Source organism: Rhinoderma darwinii, chromosome 3 (assembly GCF_050947455.1).
Source record: "Rhinoderma darwinii isolate aRhiDar2 chromosome 3, aRhiDar2.hap1, whole genome shotgun sequence".
Lineage (NCBI taxonomy): Eukaryota > Metazoa > Chordata > Amphibia > Anura > Rhinodermatidae > Rhinoderma > Rhinoderma darwinii.
In genome coordinates, this window is record NC_134689.1 from 198,703,570 (window position 1) to 198,726,846 (window position 23,277).

The window sequence follows — 23,277 nt, forward strand, 5'->3', positions numbered from 1 at the left end:
CACTGCTGTCACCTACATTACAGCGCCCATCCCCTTATGTAGGAGATAGGGCACTTATAATGAGGTGACAGAGCCTCTTTAATAATAGAAGTAAATGGCAACAGGATTGAACAAGATAGGCACACTTTTGGGAAAAATTTGGATTTGTTTTTTGGAATGTCAGTAAGAATGGAATAATTAAATAGTGGCAACCATATTTTTCTTAGTTGGCAGAACGTGATTCTGCTTACGTTTATTGCAAAGGATACCAGCTGTATACCTGTCCATTGCGCTGCCGTCCTACTCAGTGGCTGAGCATCCCCATCTTGCCACCTGATTCCCAATTCCTGAATTCCATTTAGTGTAAAGCTGTGGTTATCATTTTTTATTTTGTATTTGCTTGATACAGATTGTTTATTGACCTTGTTTAATGATTGCTGCCTACCCGACCCTTATCTGAATACCCATACTGATTGAACTCTGCCTGCCATATCCTCCGATTTGAACAACCATGCTTCTGCCTTATGATTGTGTAACTTGCCATCAGCGGTTGCCATCAGAGACAACTCGGGGCACGCGACATGGAGATTTCCTGCGCAAAGTCCATACCCCTGTGAGGGGCATTTTAAAGTAAAAAAACACAAAATTTGTTACACTAGCCCCTGGTTTAGCTCTCAGACAAATTCAATAGCAACACAGTAGGTTCCCCACCCTGTCTTGGTTAGTTTGTGACATACATTTTTTTCAAATAATTACAAGTTTTCTTACATAAAAAATATAGTTAAAAATAACAAAAAACACAACTAGGAGATAATGATCCCCACAATAAATGTAAGTATATTAAAGGCATTCCCTTTATCCTCAGCGCTGGAAAATGTCCTTCACTTAGTCATACCCCAACAAGAACCTTTCCTGCTTTTCACTGCTGCAACCCTACTCTTGGGAAAGTGATTGCATATATAAAGCCTTTGAATGACCTATGCCTAAGAATGACTGTTATAGCTGTATCTTTTTAATAATAATTACGTTTTGAAGCAGTCTTTGGTGATTTGCAAAGCATTTGAAGTATAATGAAATTAGTTGGAAAATTTCTAGGGGGGTGAACATTTGGATGAAAATTTTAAAAGTTTGTGAATTCGTGTATATTGTACAAGAAAACTATATTTAAGCAGGATTAGTAAGATTTTCAGGATAAAAATACTCAGCATTATTAATTAAAAAACTAACATATCTAATAGATCACTTTGCAGCTAACAGGAAATGTTAAGATCTGCATCTTTAACCCCTTCACGACTGCTATATACGTTCCAACTGCCGATGCCCCGTGCAGTTGCCACATGTATAAATGTTGACAGCCTTGAACGGGGTTTAATGAGTGCAGTGCTGCTTCAGTGTGAGCAGCGCTGCACTCATGTCTGCCAGTAATTTAAGAGCCCCAGACTACAACGCCCACTGTAGAAAGCGCAAAACCCCCTGCAGATAGCACTACCTGAGCTCTCTCTAGGAGCGGAATCCCCGTCGATCTCTCTGGCTGGGTATTTCCCTCCTAGAGGGAGCGCCGACGTCTCTCCATCCCCGCTGTAAATAATGCCCCCCTGTAGATAGCAAACCCCCCTGTAGATAGCGCCACCTAAACTCCCAGTAGGAGCAGAATCCACGGTGTGAGATCGCTCTGTGCCGGGGATTCCACTACTGGAGAAGCCCCTGGCATCACTATCCATATATGGACAGTGAAGTCGGGCTAATCCTGGAGCGGAATCCCCGGCCACAGCGCTGCTGAGGCAGGAGATTCAACTTTTTGAGTTAGCCCCTAATGTCACTGTCCATATATGGAATCCCCAGCAAGATGGATTCCACTCCTACAGGGAGCTACATTGGTGCTATTTACAGGAAGGGGGTGCCAATTACAGGGGGGGGGCGTACTGATAAATACAGAGGGAGTGGCGCTATCTGTAAGGTGTGGTGCCATCTACAGAGGGGATGTTGCCATCTACAGGGTGGTGGCGCTATCTACAGGGTAGTGGCGCTATCTACAGGGGGTGGCACTAGCTACAGGGGGGTGGCACTAGCTACAGGGTGTGGCGCTATCTACAGGGGGAGGGTGCAATCTGCGGGTGTGGTGCTATTTGCAGGTGGGTGGCACAATCTGCAGGGGGGATGGTGCTATCAACAGGGGGGATGGTGCTATCTACAGGGGGTGGTGCTATCTGTAGGGGGTGGCGCTATCTGCAGGGGGTGTGGTGCTGTCTACAGGGGGTGCTATATACAGGGGGTGTGGCACTATTTACATTGGCACTGTGGCATTATATGAGAACTACCTATAGGGGACACTGTGGTGCTATCTACATGGGCAATGTGTGTGGCACTATCTACAGAGGGAACTGTGGCACTATTTACAGTGGACACTATCTATTTGGGCACTGGCACTATCTACAGTGGGCAATGTGGCACTATCTACAGTGATATTGCGTTACTATCTACACGGGCACTGTGGTGTATTCAGGTGGCTGCGACAAAAAAAACCTAACAAATAAAATGCATCCATTTTTTTTTTTTCACGTCCATGAAAAATGGATGCCAAATGTCAGTGAAAAACGGTCAGACGGCTGGGAAATAGATTCAAATTTTGACACACATTGATGCAAAACAGCCATGAAAAACTGACTGTTGATCCGTTAACTGCCCTTTTTTTCCACGTCGTGTGAATATACACTTATAGCCCTCTTATCTGCTCACAGCGATCCAGGGTGACATATATTACACATACACACACATAATATAGAGGAATATATATAATAAAAATTAAAAAATATATATTTTTTACATTTTTTGTGATTTGTCTGCTCATGAAAACATTTAAAACATGGAATTAATTAAACGAATCTAGAAAATGAAAGCCTCATAAGTCTTGTAAAAAAAACTAAGTGAAAATAGTATTCAAAGCGGTTGCAAAGATATTATCATTTAAAGAAGTGCATATTAGAAATGGAAAATTTGACCTGGACACAGAGGCATCAATGACCCTTGGTCATGAAAGGGTTAAACACTTATTTGTAACCTCAGGACATGCTTTCTCTTACAATGCAAGTAAAACCCATATGAATGCATGTATGTATTGAATCTATACAACTTCACAGCGGAGTCAAAAACTTATACCATGACGATATCAGCGAGTTAGCTTACATGTAAATTAATATATTTCAGGCTAATGCATTATGAAAAAAATTCAGTCAGTGTGTAAAAAATAATAAGTAGTCACAAAGTGAGAACATTAGACTTCCCCAGGGTACTCGCAGTACAAAAGTGTCTTGGGTCTCCTTCATTCATATGCAAATACGCTGCGTTCTGAGAATTTTTGAACAAGTGTTATGCAAAGACGACTTAGCATTGTACACGTTTGTAAAAAAAACTGTTTTTACAATTAGCGCTAAAAGCTAAATTACACTAATTACAACTATTAGTTGTATCTCCACGTTTCATCTTAATTATATTTTACAGATTATAAGAAGAATGTATACTCACTCTACACGGGACTGCCATATAATTTCTGATAAAATGCCTAGCAAATGAATTTAGCACAGGACTGCAGTCCCACTTTCTCAAGGGTGAGAGATAATTTAATTTTACACTACATTTGTACTGGGCCTCCTCTAAGTGCTGTGCCAAATTGAAGTATATGCAAAGGATAGAACTTAGCTGAGTCATTTAAATACGACCATACATGTAATTACATCTTCTTAATGATTTAGTGCATAAACTTACAGAAGTTTATCTGCTTTGACACCTACCTGTAGCTGCCAGGATAACTTCATTATTGTAATTATTATAGACATACTTAAGGTCTGCTAGAATTTAAATAGTTAGACTACTGGAATGAATTTATGGGACAGTTTTTACAACACACGTTTCCCAATATTCTACAAGCAATAAAGTCAGTGAACAGCAGTTAGTCCTGAATACTAAACGAGAATTTAAATATCCTGGGCATATAAAAAAAAAGAAAGAAGCTTTTTAAGCGAGTTAGATGATAGTTCGAACCACATTTTACAAAAAGACAGATCTCTGTACGGAGTATGCAAAAATATGCCTAAAGCAAGAATATTAGAAGGGAGAAAGCAAACACTCCCATTAGATAAATGTTCTAAAAGGAACTATGTACAATATAAAAAACGAGGCAGTAAGAAAAGATAATTAGACATAAAAACGTGGTGTTTCAATTATAGATTATTCAATCTTTAGCCCCTGTATAACCAGGGATCATAGATGCATGGGTCCAAAGCAAAAAACATTCTTTTGGAATGATACATTCTACATATGAATACGTTTTGCTTTCGCAAGCAGAAACTAAAATGGCACGCTCAATCGGACATCGTATTACAGAACATTCATCTTACACATACCATCTATGACTCTTCAGTGGATATTTTGGATCTCAATTTAAGACTTACAGATGGTCATATTCAGACCTCTCTACATCGCAAGCAGACAGCTACTAATAGTCTCCTACATTTTGACAGCTTACACTTACGCCACTTGAAAACGGGTATCCCAAAGAATTGCTCTGACCCCCGGGATGATAAAAATCAGGCTGGAGAATTAACTGCAAGGTTCAATAAACCTAGATATCCCCCAAAAAAACTTAGCGCAAGCACTTTTGCGACTTTGCAGATGGAAGTATCTATTGTATCATTGAATGTGGGCAAATGTGCCATGTATTTCTGTAGATGCCGTGCTGCGACATTGTGAGCGGCGATATGCATGGGGTTTCCTCTTTTCCCATTTTAGTGATCAGAACTCCTACTGCATATTTGTTTTTTATAGTTTGTATCCTCTGTAGATCCACTTATTTGTATCATTTGTATGTATACATATATTATCTGCCTTTGGTTATGTCCTGATCCTTGCAGATACACTTCTTTGTACCACTCAATATTTATATTCTTTTGTTTACACATTGTTTATTGGGCGTTCATGACCTATTTCATGCACCTTGCGCTTTATTCAATTGTTCTTTCAAAAGGACTTTGCACTTATTTTGTATTAGTTTTTTGCATCTTGTACTCTAAAGAGTAAGTACACTTTCAGCAAATGAATGTTATTTTATGTATAAATAAAAGTTATACATATTTCCAATATATTTTCCATGTTATGTTTTGCAAGACCTCTACTCCTTGTAATTGAGTAGGAACATCCATTGTTTACTTCCAGTGGATACAATTCTGTCATGTGATGGACACACAGGTGCATGGGTCGTTAGAAGATGCAGCTCTGATACACAAACTGTAATGATCCCAGCACCTGTGTGTCCATCACATGACTATGGAAAGAATTGTATCCACTGGAAGTAAACAATGGATGTTCCTACCGAATGACAACAAACAGATATCTCATAAAACGTGAGGAATTAGTACAGAAAGTATAATGGAGAATTGTGTAACCTTTAATTATTCAAAAAAATGAATTGCTGAAAGTGGAAAACCCTTTTAAATCACTTTTTTTAATGGATTTTGCATTATTATAACTTCTTAAATGTATGTATATATATATATATACATATATATATATATATATATGCACACATTTTATATTTTTGTAAATAGCAATGCTGTGCTTATTTTTGGGAAGGCATGTATATACTATTTGCAAACGAAATATTGTTGGGAGGGACAAACCCCATGTTATGTAATAATCCTTTTTTTATGCTATTAATGTGTGGTCGTTTCTTTATTAATAAAGATTTACTTGATCGTAGAAAAGGTTGAGAGCCTTTAATTTAAATTCCTGCTTTTTTTCCTCTTTTTTTTGGGTAATATAATTGTTTGGCCATTTTTGTGGTCACTCCCGCACATATAATGTAATATGATACTTTTTGTAGTACCCAACATTTCCTGTATTAAAACTTTCTGCACACATTCGGAAAGGGTCAACCAGGATGGCTCCTCATATGAACATCGCTAATAAGCTAATTGGTCAAGTCTTAAGAACATACAAATTTGAAAACGTACAAGTTACTACTACAACAAAGTACTGTGTTAAAACACAAAAATGTTTGCAGGTTAAGGACAGCTCCAAAGCTATTTTATTAATACTCTGACACAAATCATGGACAGATCACTGTCAACTTAACAATTCTACAGACAAGCACATCAAACAAAAACAACTATTAATAGTGGCAAGCTGGCCTAACCGAGACAAGAAGGCCAAGGAAAATGGGAATCTGAAACATCAGGTATTTCAAGAAAGTAATAACTATAATAAAGTGTTTGGGTGCCTTGGCAGCTAATGTACGAGAGAGCAGCTGCCCATGCAGATGAATACTGAACAATATAGTTTTATCAGACATACAAGTCACGGAATATGTTTTTTTTTTTTTATCATTTATTTTCGTTAAATCGAACAAATGTTCAAGAAAAGAATAAGTAGCAAGCTAAAGATCTGGCAGTAATTAGGAATATATAATTTTAATGGAACATTTTGTATCATGCTACACTATGAACAAGATTAAATGGGTTTACATTTTTCTTATTGTTATTACTTCTACTACTTCTCATAAGTTAGGGATGTGCAATACATTTTGCAAATGAAAGAGCAGAATACCCTCAAATTAAATATACTGAAAGGCAATATAATCGAACAGGAAAGTTCAGGGGGATTTACTAGATAGTTTATATTATATCATCATGAATTTCATGATGACAACCCATGTGCTTACGCCCTATTCAGGAATATGGCTGTCATAAAAGGGAGTGGTTCTGTGCTTTGCTGGGAGTGGAATTTACAATCATCGCAGCAGCTCAAAACTGAAAATGGTTAGATCTAATGAGACAACCCTTTTAATGTAATTTACGAAGATCTGCACATATATGCTTTTTGGGTAATATGGTCTTGAGTCACATGATCATTTTTAAATCTGCTGACTGGCTTAGAGGGATCATGTCATACTACAGAAAGAGGAAGTGCTTTCTTTTTAGAACACTTTTGGCACTTGGGGGGGCTTCATATTGGGTGTTTTTGTACGAACTAGTATAAATCTATAAGTGTACAGCGAGGAAATTCTTATTTGCATAGATGGGTCATAGTGAGTGGTTCTCTTTAATATGTACCTTTATGTGAAGCAATGCACAGGGGGCAGGTCATTTCACATTTTCCTGTGTATACACAGATGTTTAATTTGAAAACCAATGAGGTGTGAGGTGCTGGAAAACAATGACCAGCATTACACCAGATCCTGTGGCATGATGCATGTAAGTTTGTAATGCTTTTTAAGACATTTGAGATATACTTCTCACAAGCTTTAGACAAGTATTTGTCAGGCTTTGAAGATCATTCCGCAAAACACCATAGTTATGTTTTTCCTAAACTGTTAATGCTTCTGAAAGTACCATGCAGCACTGAATGGATAAAAAAAAAAGGAAGGAGCTCAGCAAAGTAAACAAAATGTACAAAATGTGATGGTCTATTTGTTTGTTTATATTAGGGGTCAAGTATCAATAGTGTCATTTGATACCACTGAAAATACAAGATATATATGAATATAGTGGTCACTCAGGTTACACTGACTTCAGGTTACAATATTTTCAACTTATAATGTGCCATTTGAAACATGGGACAGTGCATTTTCAGAAAATGTATTTTACTGTTAAAATATCTGTGGTTGGCCACAGTAAAGATCAAACAGAACGTCACATTGAAGGAGAGAAGGGCAAATCAATGGGCACTATATTAATAAAGATAATTGGTGAAATATTTTAAGACTGGCGTTTCAAATGCCAGTCTTAATAAATTTAGCACATTTTCCGACATGGTGAAATAGTTTAAGAGGTGCACACCTCTTAATAAATTAGGCGCATCTTTGGCTATGAGCCGGCATAGATTTGCGCCATAACTGACGTCAATGTCTAGGGTACATTATGGTAAATCCATGGCATGCGGCAAAATTTGAAGCCTTTTAATTACACATATATGGCATAACCTTTTCAAATATTACCACAAATGTGCTGACTGGCTGTCTAGTAGTGCAATATAGTACGCGGTTATATGTACTGTACTGCTATGTACCTTTGCTAGAAAAAGTTCTCCTTTGGACGCCAGGTGAGAGCGACTCCATTTTATATTTTCTGTTCACTGTGTACTTAGAAAACCCTGAAGAATTCCCTATCCTCATCATAGAAAGATTAGAGAGTTATGGTCTTAAATTCTGGAACAACTTAATATTGTATTTGGTCAGAAAATAGGGACTGCTTAGAAGAATAAAGTTTTAAAACTCTCAGGATGGTTGGCATCAATGGCAGGGCCATCCTTTGTGTGGGGCAAGCAAAACCCATGCCCCAGGCGTCTTAGGCCATTGCTATCACTACATGTACTTACCCTACCCACTCCTGAGAGTAGTCCTCTTCACCTCCGGGCACAGCGCTGGTTCCTGGCACCGTTAAGCATCAGAACGTTGCATGCGTGGCATGGATAACATCCTGGCACTGAATGGTTTCAGGAGCCAGTGCTGCGCCTGGTGGTGATGAGGACTTGACTCAGGAGCGGTGACTGGGTAAGAATAATATGGCGGATACGGTCTCCTCTGGGGGCCCTGAATCTTAGCCTATCATGTGTGATACGGTGTGCTGGGGCCCTGTATCTAAGCCTATCATGTGTGAGACTGTCTGCTGGGGCCCGTACCTAAGACTGTCACATTTGATACTGTTTGCTGGGGCACGTCAGAACAGAGCAGCGCCATCCTACACCCGTGCAGGTCACCTGACATGACATAAGACAGGAAGTGTCATGTGATGTGATTAATGGGCCCAGCTGGCGCCTCGAGAGAATGAGAAAATGACACACAAGTGAATCAGTGAAGACGAGGCAAGTTAAAAAAAATACCATAGGCCAGAGTTGCACAAATTTTTGTGAAGTGCAGGGTAGATACACCACTAACCCTGGGCCCCAAAAAGGCTAAGGACGGCCCTGATGAGGGTTAAAAAATATTAGGAGTAAAATGTTAGGTAACATGGCATACATGCTGTCAACTATATAATCCAGTTTTGCGTCTCAGGACACTGTTACATGACCCCCATTATCTTCCTGAACACTGGTTTCAAATATGTACTAAGGAAATGCACTTGGAGTGCTTGACTAAAGTGTTTTGTTTTTTTCTGTTAGTACTTTAAGAGCCACCATAGTGGCAATGCATGTCTTCTGTGCATTATCCTTCAGTAATACAATTATTACGCATGGTTACAATTTACAGCACAAACTAAATTCAAACTACATCTTTACCATTTATTATGTGAATAAGACTTTAAAATGAACATCTTCCCTTGATTGAGGTCAGCAATTAAATAAAATGCACTTTATTACTGTGATTATGCTAAGAGATACCAGAATAATGCTACTACACACGTAAAACCGTGAAAGGTGAAATGGCATAAGATTTAAATACTAATTAAACCAAAACACATTTTTTGGGCTGTAGCTACTTTCTGCATCTCAATTTCAAGAACATAAAGTCAGATTCTCCCATAAAATGTTGTTTTCAGTTCACCAAATACACTTGCTGTAACCGTATTAGTGCAAGAACAAAGAAAAAAAACCACAAGACACTATTGAAAAGTAATGCAAAGGTAAAGCTGTACAAACATATAAATGTTCGGTGATTTCACAAACCTGTTCTGACAGATACGGCAGATGCTGCACTAAGCTCAATAAAAAGTAAGTTACTACACCAGCTATATAGTTAAGCGATGCTCTAAAGCACAACTAGTATTGGAATAAATTTTTATTTGGTATACAATTTTATAACCTATAGGAGACATATGTAAAGTAAGCAATGACTACAGCAAGCTCTTACAAAACACTAAATAGAATGCAGCAAACTGCAGAAGTGTCTCACTTTTCAACTAAAAGCTCTTTTTCTTTGTCAAAAGACTTTTCCTAACTCAAAATAAAGCATCAAATAAAACAAGATATGGCACGGTTTTCCACAAATGGCCGGTGTGTTTTTAGAGCTCGGAGATGGCTTTCTGCTGCTACTGTGATCATGGAAAACTATCAACTTTACTGACACAGAATACTATGAGCTGATAATAGATGTATATCATTCGTTCTTCCCCAGAGCCATGGTTCACAGTAGAAAGGAGTGTAAGCTTACTGGCTAACCATGTTCTGCATTTTGTTTGAATAGTCCCAAAGTGACTATATACACAAGTGTGCAGAGCAATAATGCTATATCATTTTCTTAATTCTTTTTCAATTTAAGCCCGATGGTCTGGGTGGAATGGGTTCCACTAATCTTATTACTCTTTATAACCAGACACATGCCTGATCATTATTGGCCAACCATTATTTCTTCTATACAACATTTCTGGTGTGGGTGAGGCCAAAACCATCAACAGCGTGTGGTTTAACCGGAAATCCCTGTGGTTTTGAAATGCTCATTTGCGACAAATGTGTTTTTTGCTGGTATTTAGGATGTTTTATCAGCAATAACTGCATAGACAAATACAAGAATTTGAAAAAGCGCATGCTGTTTGCATATCGGCCCATCCTTGGTCTCTATGTTTGGACTCAACCTTAATGGAAATATATAACCCCAGCACACACAGAGGTACGCAAAAGATCCAGATGCAAACAAATTTAAGTTTTATTGCAACAAAAGTTGGTAAAGTTGAGGTAGAAAGCGACTTGGTAAAGACGTTTCGGCCGAACCTCGTGACAGCGCTATATAATTTCATGTAAACAGAGATAACTAATCTATATATGTTATTTTCATATTATTATTTTTCATTTGTTCACACTGTATTTTTGTACATTTTATTGCCAACTTTGTAAAAGCATTTTTTTCTTTATCATTTTAGCGACCGTGACAAAGGTCGAGGTTCGGCCGAAACGTCTTTACCAAGTCGCTTTCTACCTCAACTTTACCAACTTTTGTTGCAATAAAACTTAAATTTGTTTGCATCTGGATCTTTTGCGTACCTCTGTGTGTGCTGGGGTTATATATTTCCAATATTGTGGGATTCTCGTCCCTACCTTACTAGCACCACGCCAATAGACTGAGGAGTGCATCCCAATATCTATTTTGGACTCAACCTTAAGACATCTTTAGATAACCTTAAAACAACTGCTGGGGTTATCCAGGATTTTAAAATTAATGACTTTTCCTCAGGATAGACCATCAATATTAGATCAGTGGGAGACCAACCCTCGGCATCCACACCGATCAGCTGTTTGGAGGAACTGCGGCTTCTCTTCATTGTTTACATGGATTTCCTTTTTGTTCGTACTTGCAAACGCTGTTACTTTAGTTAGATTGACCTATTGGGCTTACAGTGGCTCTATTTAGCTTCTATGTATAGTGCATACATAAAAGCCGCATCAAAAAAAGTAAAGAACATTTTAATAAATATCAATTTGAAAAATGTTTTTAATCACTTTACACATAAATTTCATTAAAAAAGGCTACAAATGTTCACAAAGCCTTGAAGATGCTTTATTTAAAAAATACTAAAAAAAAAACACTCTTTGGATAGTAGTTTCTTACCTTTATTATATGTTTTGGTCTGTGTATGTACCTTACAGGCTTACTAGATTTATGACTACATTATCATGTTATTTTTACAGTACCAGAAATGACCTTTTACTTTTTTGGGGAGAATATTTAAACCACAATAATACATAGTGGATTTGATTCTAGAATATAAGGTACAAGAGACTATTACCGGTTCAGATAACTTAAAATATGTGGCTTTACAAAAACTCAGTGGATCAACCAGCTATACATACATTAAAACAACAAAATAAATATGAGTTTAGAGAGATTATAGATAGAAAAAACTAAATATTAGACAATTTCAAATCTGGTTTGATCAGTAAACACCACCTCGACACTGTGCTAACCCTAGAGTTCTTTTACTTTTGACATCGTACTAATAGAAATAAACATAATGGAACAGCTTTGAAATATTACAAAACAGCATTCTCCTGTGCAATATATGAACGCAACAGTGCTGTGTAAAAGTATTTGTCCTCTTCCCAATTTTTTCTTTTTTTGCATATTTGTCTCACTTAAATATTTCAGATCATCAAACTAATATTAAAATTAGACAAAGATAACCCAATTAAACACAAAATGTGCTTTTTGAATGATTGTCATTTATAGAAGAAAAAATGCTATTCAGTTTTACCGGGCCCTATGTGAAAGAGTATTTGCCCCATTATCTACTAAATAAATTAGTTAACGAAATTCAATTGACAATTGGATTCAGTTTCACTAGCCACACCCAGGCATGAACACGGCCAGACGAGTCGAATATTTGATTTTTTAAATCGGCTAAAAAATTTTATTAAACATTTTCCAAAAATATACAATATAAAAAAATAAAAACGTTCCTCTTACAACCCCTTCCCTAACCCTTTTCCCTCCTCAAGGATAACACAGAGTAAACTGCCATCTTAATTCTTTGCATCACAATGGAGTGGCCATCATAATTTCAAAAACACTACAACAGAGAAAATCTTTGGAAACATATTCGCAGTTCAGTAAATTACAATGTCATGAAACATCAACATTATAACAACAGGGAAGAGAAGGGCGCCCACAGCTTGACACTCATCCGTCAGTCCTGCCCAAAAAGCCAATTTAAAGGATTAATCGGCCTCTAGTCAATGATAATGGAGTAAGGCCTGCGGGTATCTAGCCAAGGTGCTCAAATTTCTTCAAACTTCTTCACCTTCCCTGTTTTTTGATACACAAATACTTTAACCCAAGACGACAAAGGGTATGTTCACACGCACTATTTTCAGGCGTTTTAAGCCTCGAATTACGCCTGAAAAAACGGCTCCATTACGCCTACAAACATCTGGCCATTGCTTTCAATGGGTTTTACGGTGTTCTGTTCCCACGAGGTGTTATTTTACGTGTCGCTGTCAAAATACTCCCGCGAAAAAGAAGTGCATGTCACTTCTTGGGACATTTTTGGAGCCGTTTTTCATTGACCCCATTGAAAAACAGCTCCAATAACGTCCGTAAAATACGCCGCAAAAAACGTGAGCTGCTACAAAAACTTCTGAAAATTAGGAGCTGTTTTCACCTGAAAACAGCTCCGTATTTTCAGACGTATTTTGCTAAGCCGTGTGAACATACCCTTACTCTAACATATTCAGCCATATTAGAAGGCAGGGCATCTGTCCTGTGAAAAACAATCAGTTTCTTAACTTAACACAGTAGTTGAGGAATGGCAAGCCTATGACTCTTCATCACAGGTATTTCTGATACAAATCCCAAAATACACAGCATCTAATTTCTGCTCAACTAGACTGCATAGACTTTATCGATCAGGTCTAAAAGGTCCCTCCAATATCTACGCAAACAGGGGCAATTCCACATGAGGTGGATTAGTCTTGCTCCTGGGGACTGACAGCAGGACGACAATCATTAGCCCTGATACCCATTTTAAAAAGTAACAAAGGCAACCTATATACTTTGCGTATAAGATAGAGATGAGACAGCCTATGGGCCTGACTCACAGAAACCATTGGGGAAACTTGTATAATATCTGCCCATTGCTCATCCGTTAACTGCCCTACAACATTTTACGACTTACTCTGTAAAGATAGAGGGTGAGCTTCAAGATGGGCGTCCAATAGAAACCATTAAAATAAGTATATGACCCCTTTGGTCTGCCCCAAATGTATAATCAAATCCAGTATAGAAGTAACAGTAGCAGGTGATATAGGAGAGAGATTTGCCGTTGAGTATTGAAGACATGATGCAATTGCAAATATTGATAAAAGTACCCACAGATGGAGCCAAATTCCAGTTGAAATTGCTAGAAGGACTTAAAATACTCATCCAGAAGGAGATGCAGAATTCTATCTAAACCTCTAGAGTTTCAAGAGTAGATCCTATGGAGTTCATGGAATTCAGTATAACGGTGATTCAGCCAAATCAGAGTATAAACAGTATATACTGTAACAGCTGGTAATTGTCTAGTTTTCCAGCATTTTTATTAATACACACCAGAGTGGAAGATGAAAATAGTATAACACCATAGAACCAGCTTCCAGGGCTGCAAATAATTGAGATTAATTCAGCAAAATTCTAAATTCTCCATGAAAACATGGTAGGTAAAGGGTCCCTCCACTCCCACAGGGGATCTGTCGGCTTGCCGTCTTTCTACAGTGCATCCTGGTGCCATCTCTTATTAGACCAGGGTGGGATTAGACCAGACGGGCTTGCCTTCACTTCCCAGGCGCATCAATGAGCCTTAGGCGTTGAGGACCCTGTTACCAGTTTACTGGTTGCCCTTTTTTGGACCACTTTTGGTAAGTACTAACTACTGCATAGCATGAACACCTCTATGGACCGAGACCTGTCGCTTTGAAGATGGTCTGACCATGTCATCTAGCCTTTACAATTTGGCCCTTACCAAAGTTGCTCAGATTCTTGCCCTTGATATGCTTACCGATTTTTCCTGTTTTTACCACATCAACTTTAAGTACGGACTGCCTAATTGCTGCATTATCTATCCCACCCCTTGACCAGTGCCATTGTAACGAAATAATCAATGTTATTCATTTCACCGGTCAATGGTTTTACTGTTATGGCTGCTCGGTGTATATGTATATTTTTACTATTTAGGTGCAAATTCACTTGAACTATGTAAAATACAAAGGCAGAAGACTGATGAAAAGTTTAATTTTAGAAATCTGATATTTAAATAACTAATTTATTCCATTTAAACATATTTATCTCTCATCTGTAAGTCATGTAGATCCCACAAAATGTAATAAATAGAGCACTACTTGATAATATACAGTATAACAGGTTAATTCTGCATTGCCACATTTACAGGACTCTAGTAAATCACCTCTATTTAATGTTACTCTCACTAAAGTTATCTCACAGTGCTATTACCGACAGATTTAAATTGTGATTTGGAATGCTGCTACTCACTACAAATCACACGTATTTGAAGAGTCGATGATGCCAAAGGTGACATTGTTTAAGTGTACAATTTGTCACATGTTTTACAGTTTGTAATTACTTCCCTTTGTTGAGCGGATTTACTGTATAGACACCATAGGCACATAACTGTGGTCTCATTTGAATCCATATGTTACAGCAAGTAAAATAAAATTACTTACATGAAAATCTTTTTCTTCCAGAATCTCTTTCCTCCATCTCACTAGAAAGGCAGCACACACATATAAATGGAAGTGGGAAAATCCTTCAGGTTCAGACTAAAAGATATAAAAATGCAAATAAACTAATTAGTGGTAATAGTTTTTTTCAAAAGGTAGATGAAATAATGCTTAGATTTCTTTATTTTATGAATTCTATTTTTATAGTTTTTTTGTTATTTAAAGGTAGTTTACACCAATAAGATAAATGGTATAATAAAGCAAATGGTATACAGACTGCGTAAATCTGTGAAAATTAGATCCATAAACAATCCGCAGTAGTATATACCACAATAGTACATAACACTGTTGGATAAAAAAAAGTACATGGACATAGAAAATGCATGGTAACCAAAAACTAGAAAAAGTCAAAAACGCATAAATTGAGTGTGCCTACTATGTCACCCCTAGGGAACCACAGAAAACTATGGGAAATAAACAGGTACACTGAGCAAAACAATGGAAGCTGCCAGTAGTAGATCCATGATTGTGCATGTACATACAATAAGCAATATAAAGCTGGAAAATTTTGTTACATTTTAAATTTATTTTCCCCTTCACACCTACAGTACTTCTGTAAACCCTCACTTGGAAAATATTCTATAGCGACATTCTTCACTCTCTATAGTTTCTTGTTACTTGCGTTTACCTACCGTGAGTCATTACGCGGTGTTACCATCTGACTTCCCCCTTTTCCATTCAAGTAGGTAACATAGTACTAGTGTTGTCCTAATTTTACTTATCACATTAGAACGTGGTGTTATCCTTTGTTTTGCTAAACTCGTCAGTAAAATAATAAAAAAGAAAATCCAGCAGAATAAATGCACTTTTTACAAGAACGATGCAAACATTGAGAGTTGTGAAGTTATGTAACTCTCTTATGTATAGTGGCTTCACCTTGAAACCATAAACACATTAATACACCCAAGTTAATGAACTAGATTCCCATGAAAGTATTTGGCACATGTTTTATTTTCCCTATTGAGGAAACCATGCAAATGGGTCTCTGCGGTTTTAGTCTTGTTTTCCGCTGGACCATTATAGCACATTTAGAATTAATATCATGAACTTATTGGTCCTTTATAGTTTCAAAGTAACAGATTAAGAATTCAGGATCTATACAACAGACTTTGTTTTAAGAAACATTAGTACTGTGTAGATAGCCATAAATCCCACGGATCTGCATTTACTAGAATAAATTAATTTTACAGCTTACATAAATCCTTGTCTTTAAGTGGTGTTCTAAACCGTGCGCTTGACAATAAAGAGGAACTTAAAGAACAACTAACACCAAGCCAACAAGAAGCACGAGTGAAGAATACATGACACTGTACTGCGCTATTTTTCATGGAGCAAAATAGTTTTTTCTCTCTATCCCGAGAAAGAAGTATAGACAATACTGTGTGAAGTGGTTCTAATACAAATAAGCAGCGCTGAAGAAAAGCATTGTTATTTTCTATTTCTTTACATGGTCCCTCTCATGCAGGTTCTTGATGTGTAGCTACTAGTCTTTTATCTAATAAATGCAAGCAGATGGCTTTATAGTTTCAAGAAACACATGCTGCTATGAATGTCTTACAAATCTTAGCAGCAACTGGAAAATAACGGCCTGCAAATATCAGAAAATGTTCTTTGAAACAAAATAGTCATAAACTACATTACACATACTTGAGCATGTCTAAAAGGCTTTCACTTCCATAAACCGTCTGCTGCTGAATATAGAGAACATAAAGCTAAAAAAAACAACTAAAATCCATGGTGCTCTCTTTGTACTTGGTAAGAGACTCTACGGTTTAGAGCAAATTATATAAGAAGATTGCAATAACTGCAATTCTTTAATATGGAGTCATCATCAAGTAGAATTGATCTAGTAAGTTACACTGCAATGGGGGCCATTGATAACCCCACTTTGAGCACTCCATTCACAGAACACTAGCTATTGTAAAAGACACCTGTACTCTGTTAACCAGGCATAGAACTTTAGGGGTTGCATAGGTTGCAGTCGCACGCGGGCCATACAGACTGTCCCTCTGGCACATAAAAGGACTATGTATTTTACTTAGGATGCCCTACAGCATCTACAGGGCTGTGGTAGGAAAACTCCAGTAGTGTTATAATTGATGCTATTCTCTGATATATGAAAAATGAATCCAGAGATCCAAATGTATTTTCCACAGGCGTAGAAGCATAGGTAAAATTCTGTTCTCTTCTGGCTACACACAAGGCTTTATTAATATAGTAATGGTCGTCTTTATGATGCTGCAGGATCACTGTGGTTTCTTTTCACTGACGGCTACTGACACCTGGAGTGTGATAGACCGTATATGAATTGTTAGTGCTGTGGGTACAATGAAATACAGAAAAAACAAAAACAGTACAAGTATAAAGTTGTAACAAGAAGGAACAACATAACACAATTTAATATCAAAACATTCTGTACCTTAGTCTAGTGCTAATTATATCTCTCTATATACAGGGAATGGTCCATCAATCAATGAAATAATTATAACAGCGGACTTATATCTTGCATTACACTAACTAAGCATTAACTTAGCATTAACTAAGGCATCATCTTAAAAGTTGGATAAAGGCCACAAAATAGAGAGCATGCTCAAATAATAGCTTGATAAAAAAAAAAGTAACACTAGCTGGTGGACTGAAACCTCTTCACTATTGTACCTGGAACAGCGTTGCATTCGTACTGCAGTTCAGCCCCACTGATCACACATTGATTGTCTATGATTCGGATAGGCTTTTAATGAAATTCCTAGAAGACCCCTTTTGACAAATACACGTGTCCTATCAATTTAGTATTACTATTTGTCTAAATCAGCATATCAAACATAACAGCAGATCATATAAACCTGGTCACAGTATGTACACCCATCAGTGATCAGAAGTAGAAATATGTGAAATATTATACATTTGTAAATTTGGTGAGCATTATGAAATAGCATATGGACATCTTATAGGGGGGGGGGGGTAGCTTGTTCTGGATCCCTCTCTATGAGCCAAAACGGATAGCCACTCTTACAAGGCATTACATAGAGGGCCATGTAATGCTATAGTACATTTCCCCTGCAATAGCCACTAAAAAGTAAATGAGTTGCTAGATACGGCCTGCCCGGTCATCACAGCTGATTTTTGGGGGTTGGTGAAGCTGGACACACTCCGATCACTTGGCTTTGCTTTTTAACAGGGTTGTCTTGGTGAGCCAACCTCTCTAATTGAAAAACTATACATTTCACTTAGAATGCAAATACTTCTACAATGAAACATTGATACAAGGACAATATTCTTAGACTTTCTCCATTCAAGGGCCATGAAGCTACAGTCCACCTCAAAATGGTTTAGGTCATTTCTGGAGTAAATTACAATTTCTGGAGTCAAAATAATTGACTGGAGAATAAGAGAAATTTACATTTGTAATAATACTTTAACCAATTGCAGTCTGGTATGAGCTGCTTGTACCAAAGCCAAGTTTCCTACCCGGTCTTCTATACAAAGACCTACCCGGTCTTCTAGACAGGGTACAGACTTTGAGAGAACATTAAACCCTCTAAGCCTGATTTACAGAAGAGGCAGTCACAATATCATGGATTGGTATCCTATAGTCTGTGCAGGTACTCAGACCAAGATATGGCAGCAGAGTTATAAACAACCAAATCTCTCTTGTAAAGAATGTGTTCTCCATTCAACATAATCGGACTAAAAAAAAACCTTTCGAATAGCATCATAATAAATTTTAGGTCAAATCACAGATATTAAGAAGCATCTTCTAACATGAACAGTACATACAACATTTAAAATGTACTGTAATGTAGCGACATCAGAAGATAATGAAAGCATACACATGTTCTGTGTCTTTATATACAAAACTTCTGGAGAAAAGTTTGCAGATGTATGGATACTATCTCAGCTTTCCAGGAGTTGGCACCCCAGTAATAATCTTACTGGGAATTGCTGAAGAGCTACTGCTCAGTAAGCATGCCAAGAACTTAATGTTGTGAGTCAGAAACATAACAAAAACTTTTATAAAACGGAAAACCTCCTACCTGCCTTAAACTATCCCACTGGATAGCATTACTATCTCCACTGATCAACTGTAATATTCCTATCTAGAGGCATGCCAGATCTTTTGTATAACATTTGGAACCTGACCCTTCTGACTATTAAAAGACACCAAAGTCAATACTAGGGGTCAATTATTCATTTGGTTAAATTACTACTCTCTTCTGATATCTATACTTCCGCTGCATATTTAGTCATTTGTTGGAAATTTAATAATATGATGTCAGGTGGAAAGTTTTTTAGATTTTTGTTTCTAACTATATAGGACAAGCCACATTACTTTACATAAAGACCAAGTCTAGAAAACTCCAATATAATGTTTGTATTTTTTTTTTCCAGGACAAACCCAGATAGGATTTAGTTTGCAAAGTTTCTATTTGTATAGCATGCTGCATTATTGTCTACCCCAAAATGGTTCAATTACAGTCATTACAAAATACTGAAACATCCAGAATGTCATTTATAACACATTAACCCACAACTGTATATAATAATGTATTTTCAAACTATAAATATCCACTGCACAATTAGATGCATTTATACTGTTAAAAAAGGAATCAAAAGAAGATGCTGTCTAGTGATTTGTACAATACAGTTATGTATGACATGGATTCTCTTTCCAAAACTATGTGACACCTGTAAAAAATGCCACCTTTCAGTGCAGCACTGTAAAAAGTGTGAAATGGAAAGAAAGGTCCATTAGTGGCGTAGCTATAATGGGTCGCAGCAGCCGCAGTTGCGACCAGGCCATAAAGAAAGGGAGCCAATGGCCCCTTGCTCCACATCTTTCAACAGTTACTGTAGTAACTGGGGCCTATCTAGTTTCCAATAGGTGACTTCTTTATATACTTACCCTCCTCGCTACGGAGTTGGGTCCTCTTAAGCTCCTGGCACATTGCTGGGTCCTTACGCTGTTTAATGGTCAGGAAGTTGTATGCACGCTGCACACATAATGTTCTGCCGCTGAATGGCGCCAGGACCCAACACGGCACCTGGAGCCAAAGAGGATACAACGATGTGCCCATCATGCGTAATACTGTCTGCTTAGCCACTGTATCTAAGCCTATCATGTCTGATACTTGTCTGTTCAGACGCCACATGTAATCCTATCTAGTGACGTAGCTATAGGGATCTCATTCTTATATGCTATCTCTGATATGTGTGTGAATATATACATTTTATTTTATTTATTTTTAAAATGTATTTTTTTTTTTACTTCTTTTGGGGAAGCACGTCTTGGGACCTGTGCCCCTGATCTTCAAGACCCTAGCAATTCTCCTGTATGCAAGTGCAGCATCAATTGGTCGCTTAAGAGACCCAGCAATGCAGTTGAAAGTTACGGGCGGGTCGTGAAGAGAAATTGCGGAGAACGGAAGCCCAAGATAAACATTTGCATCGGGCCCTATTAGCCTTTAGCTACACTTCTAAAATGTGTCCACAAATGGCAGTTATACATTTGTGCAATTACATGTCATTTTCTAAAAATGTACTGTTATAAAGATATATTATTACCATGCCGCTGTCAGAAGTTTTGTTGTGTTACTGGTTGCCCTTGGATCCGACCATAACCCATTCGTCTGGCTATGGTTGGGAAAAGACACATCCCGACCATAGTATGGCTTTGTGGTTGCTTTCAATGTTCTCATGAATACGCTTTATTTCGTTTGCACTCTGGAATTCCGATTATTCCTGAGTGCTTGGTGTGACTACAAGCCTGTAGCTGCTACTGTGAATGCGCAGCAGTAACACTGTCCAAATCCATGCCTGTACGCGGGAACTGGCAACTGTTCCCGAGTGCTTCTGCTAAACTTGCATTTCAGCAAGACTGTTACCTCTCTCGAAAATCTCAATCCACCAAGGTTGGAATTTCTTACAGGCACACCAGACTTTTGGCCTACAAATTCTGATGGAAAATACTGACCAAAACACTGCTGTGTGAATGAGACCTTAAGGTACTGAAACCCAAAGCAACAAAAATACTAAAAAAACTTTTAATGATAGATAATCAGAGTTATCACGCAATAAGTACATTTCAAGTCATTTTCATAATTATTCCTATTTTGTTTACAAAACTTTTTCTTAACACATCTTCCTATGGCTGTCTTAACATGTTCAGTTTTACTGTATTTTAATTCTGAGGCCTGACGTTATACTACAGAGATAAGGATTTTATAGATGACACTACCGGTACTTGTGAACGTACCCTTTAGAGAAACCAACCAATAGAATTGATGAAAGCAAACAAAAACACTACAGTGACCTTCATTTTATTTTGGTTATGCTAGATAACAGATGTATAGCTTTCCAGAAAACGTACTCAGAACTTACTACTTACGACGAGGAGAATATTTTTACGGAACCATCTGTCAGCGTCAATAAAGATCATTTATATTTTACAATTATAAACATCAGGTCGCAATGAAAAAAACAAAAACTTTCAAGCTTTATGTGAAAAGTTCCCATACATTAACTATGCTTTGTAAAAATTTTGATTTAGAGCAGTAAACAACAAATTCGATTTTTGATAGCATACCAGGAAAACAAACAGTAAAACATCTTTAATCTGCCTGCTAAAGGTCAAGAAATCCTGGTATGCAAAATAAATGTTCCAAACTGGATTACATTATTTTATAGCCTGGCATTGGCAGTGGTCTAAAGTCATTGTGCTCTGTGGTCCCCCAACTTCCAAATGCTGCGGATTGCATGGATCTGTAACTAACAACATTCAGCTTTATCTGTCTCGGCAGAGGTGATTAGTGATCGCTCTTGCGTAGATGTAAGAGCATACAGCAACTGTCGAATAATGATAGGCACTGTGTGCTCCTCCAGCATTCATCTCTGTTAGAAAAAATAAATGCAGGAACAGGGAGCTGCCTAATTCTGACTGCTGCATGCAGCTGCAGCCAGCAGTGGAGGAATTGTGGGAGCTCCTTGAAAGTAACATAAGGGGAGGGGGGTGATGAGACCCTGCTGCTACTGCTATGGGTAAAATGGTGGGGGTCCATACCGCTGCTACTACTGCTGGGGGAAAGTTAGGTTCCCTGTTGCTACTATTAGTATTGGAGAAAACGAGGACCCTGCTGCTGCTACAACTACTTTGAGAAAGGAGTAGGGTCCTACTGCTGGTTGATAGCAGAGAACTACTACCCCCGGGGTAAAGGTGAGGAGTATGCAGCTGCTACTCTTACTGGGGGAATAAGGGCCCTGCTGATATTACTTTAAAGGGATAGTTTGGTGCCCTGAAACTACTCATACAGAGGTATGGTGGGGGGGATCCTGTTGCTATTACTACTGGAGCGCAGCATGTGGGGCTGCTGCTACTACTAATATACTCTGCTGCTACTTTAGGTTAAAGAGGGTGGTAGATCCTTTTGCTACTGCTACAGTGGGAAGGTGGAACATTGCTATGTTGTATATGGGAGGGATCTCGCTTCCTGGTTGCAAAGGTTTCCTTTATACCCCTTTCTCCCTTTTGTATCTGATAGAGCTTTGGGGATAAATGTGTATAGGAAAAAATACTGCACCCGGGTAATGTAAGTTGGAACCTTACAGTGTCTGCAGATACTAAACTATGTCAATTAATTACCACAAAGGAGGACAGTATTCTATTAAAAAAATGGATCTGGAAAAGTTGGAGGCTTTGGCAGAAAAGTTCCAAATGAGTTTTAACATTGATAAATTTAAGGTTATGCACTTGGGAAGGGAAAATACATGTCAGAATTACATACTAATTGTCCTAATAGAAAAGGACTTAGGAATTTTAGTTGCCAGTAAACTGAACTGTAGCAATCCATGTTAGGCAGCTGCTGCCAAGGCAAATAAGATCATAGGGTGCAGCGAAAGGGGCATAGATTCAGATGACGAGAACATAATTCTACCACTTTATTTATCACTAGTTAGACCGCACATGGAATACGGTGTACAGTTTTGGGCACCAGAAAAACATAGTAGAGCTTGAGCGGGTTTAAAGGTGAGCAACTACATAAATTATGGAATAGGCGAACTAAATTACCCAGAGAGATTATAAAAATTAGGGTTATTTAGTCTAGAAAAGAG

The 23,277-nt window shown here is 37.8% G+C and overlaps 1 protein-coding gene across 3 annotated transcripts in view; it reads right to left on the reverse strand.

The window, feature by feature from the left end:
- TBC1D22A (TBC1 domain family member 22A) overlaps positions 1-23,277 on the reverse strand; it is a 544,224-nt gene that overhangs the window by 92,397 nt on the left and 428,550 nt on the right. For 2 of the 3 annotated variants that reach the window (XM_075857221.1, XM_075857220.1), the window contains one exon: positions 15,115-15,210. In XM_075857221.1, the coding sequence (XP_075713336.1) occupies positions 15,115-15,210 (96 nt within the window). Of the gene's footprint in view, positions 1-15,114; positions 15,211-23,277 lie in introns of those variants that run through there. The other variant, XM_075857223.1, reaches the window with a different exon arrangement.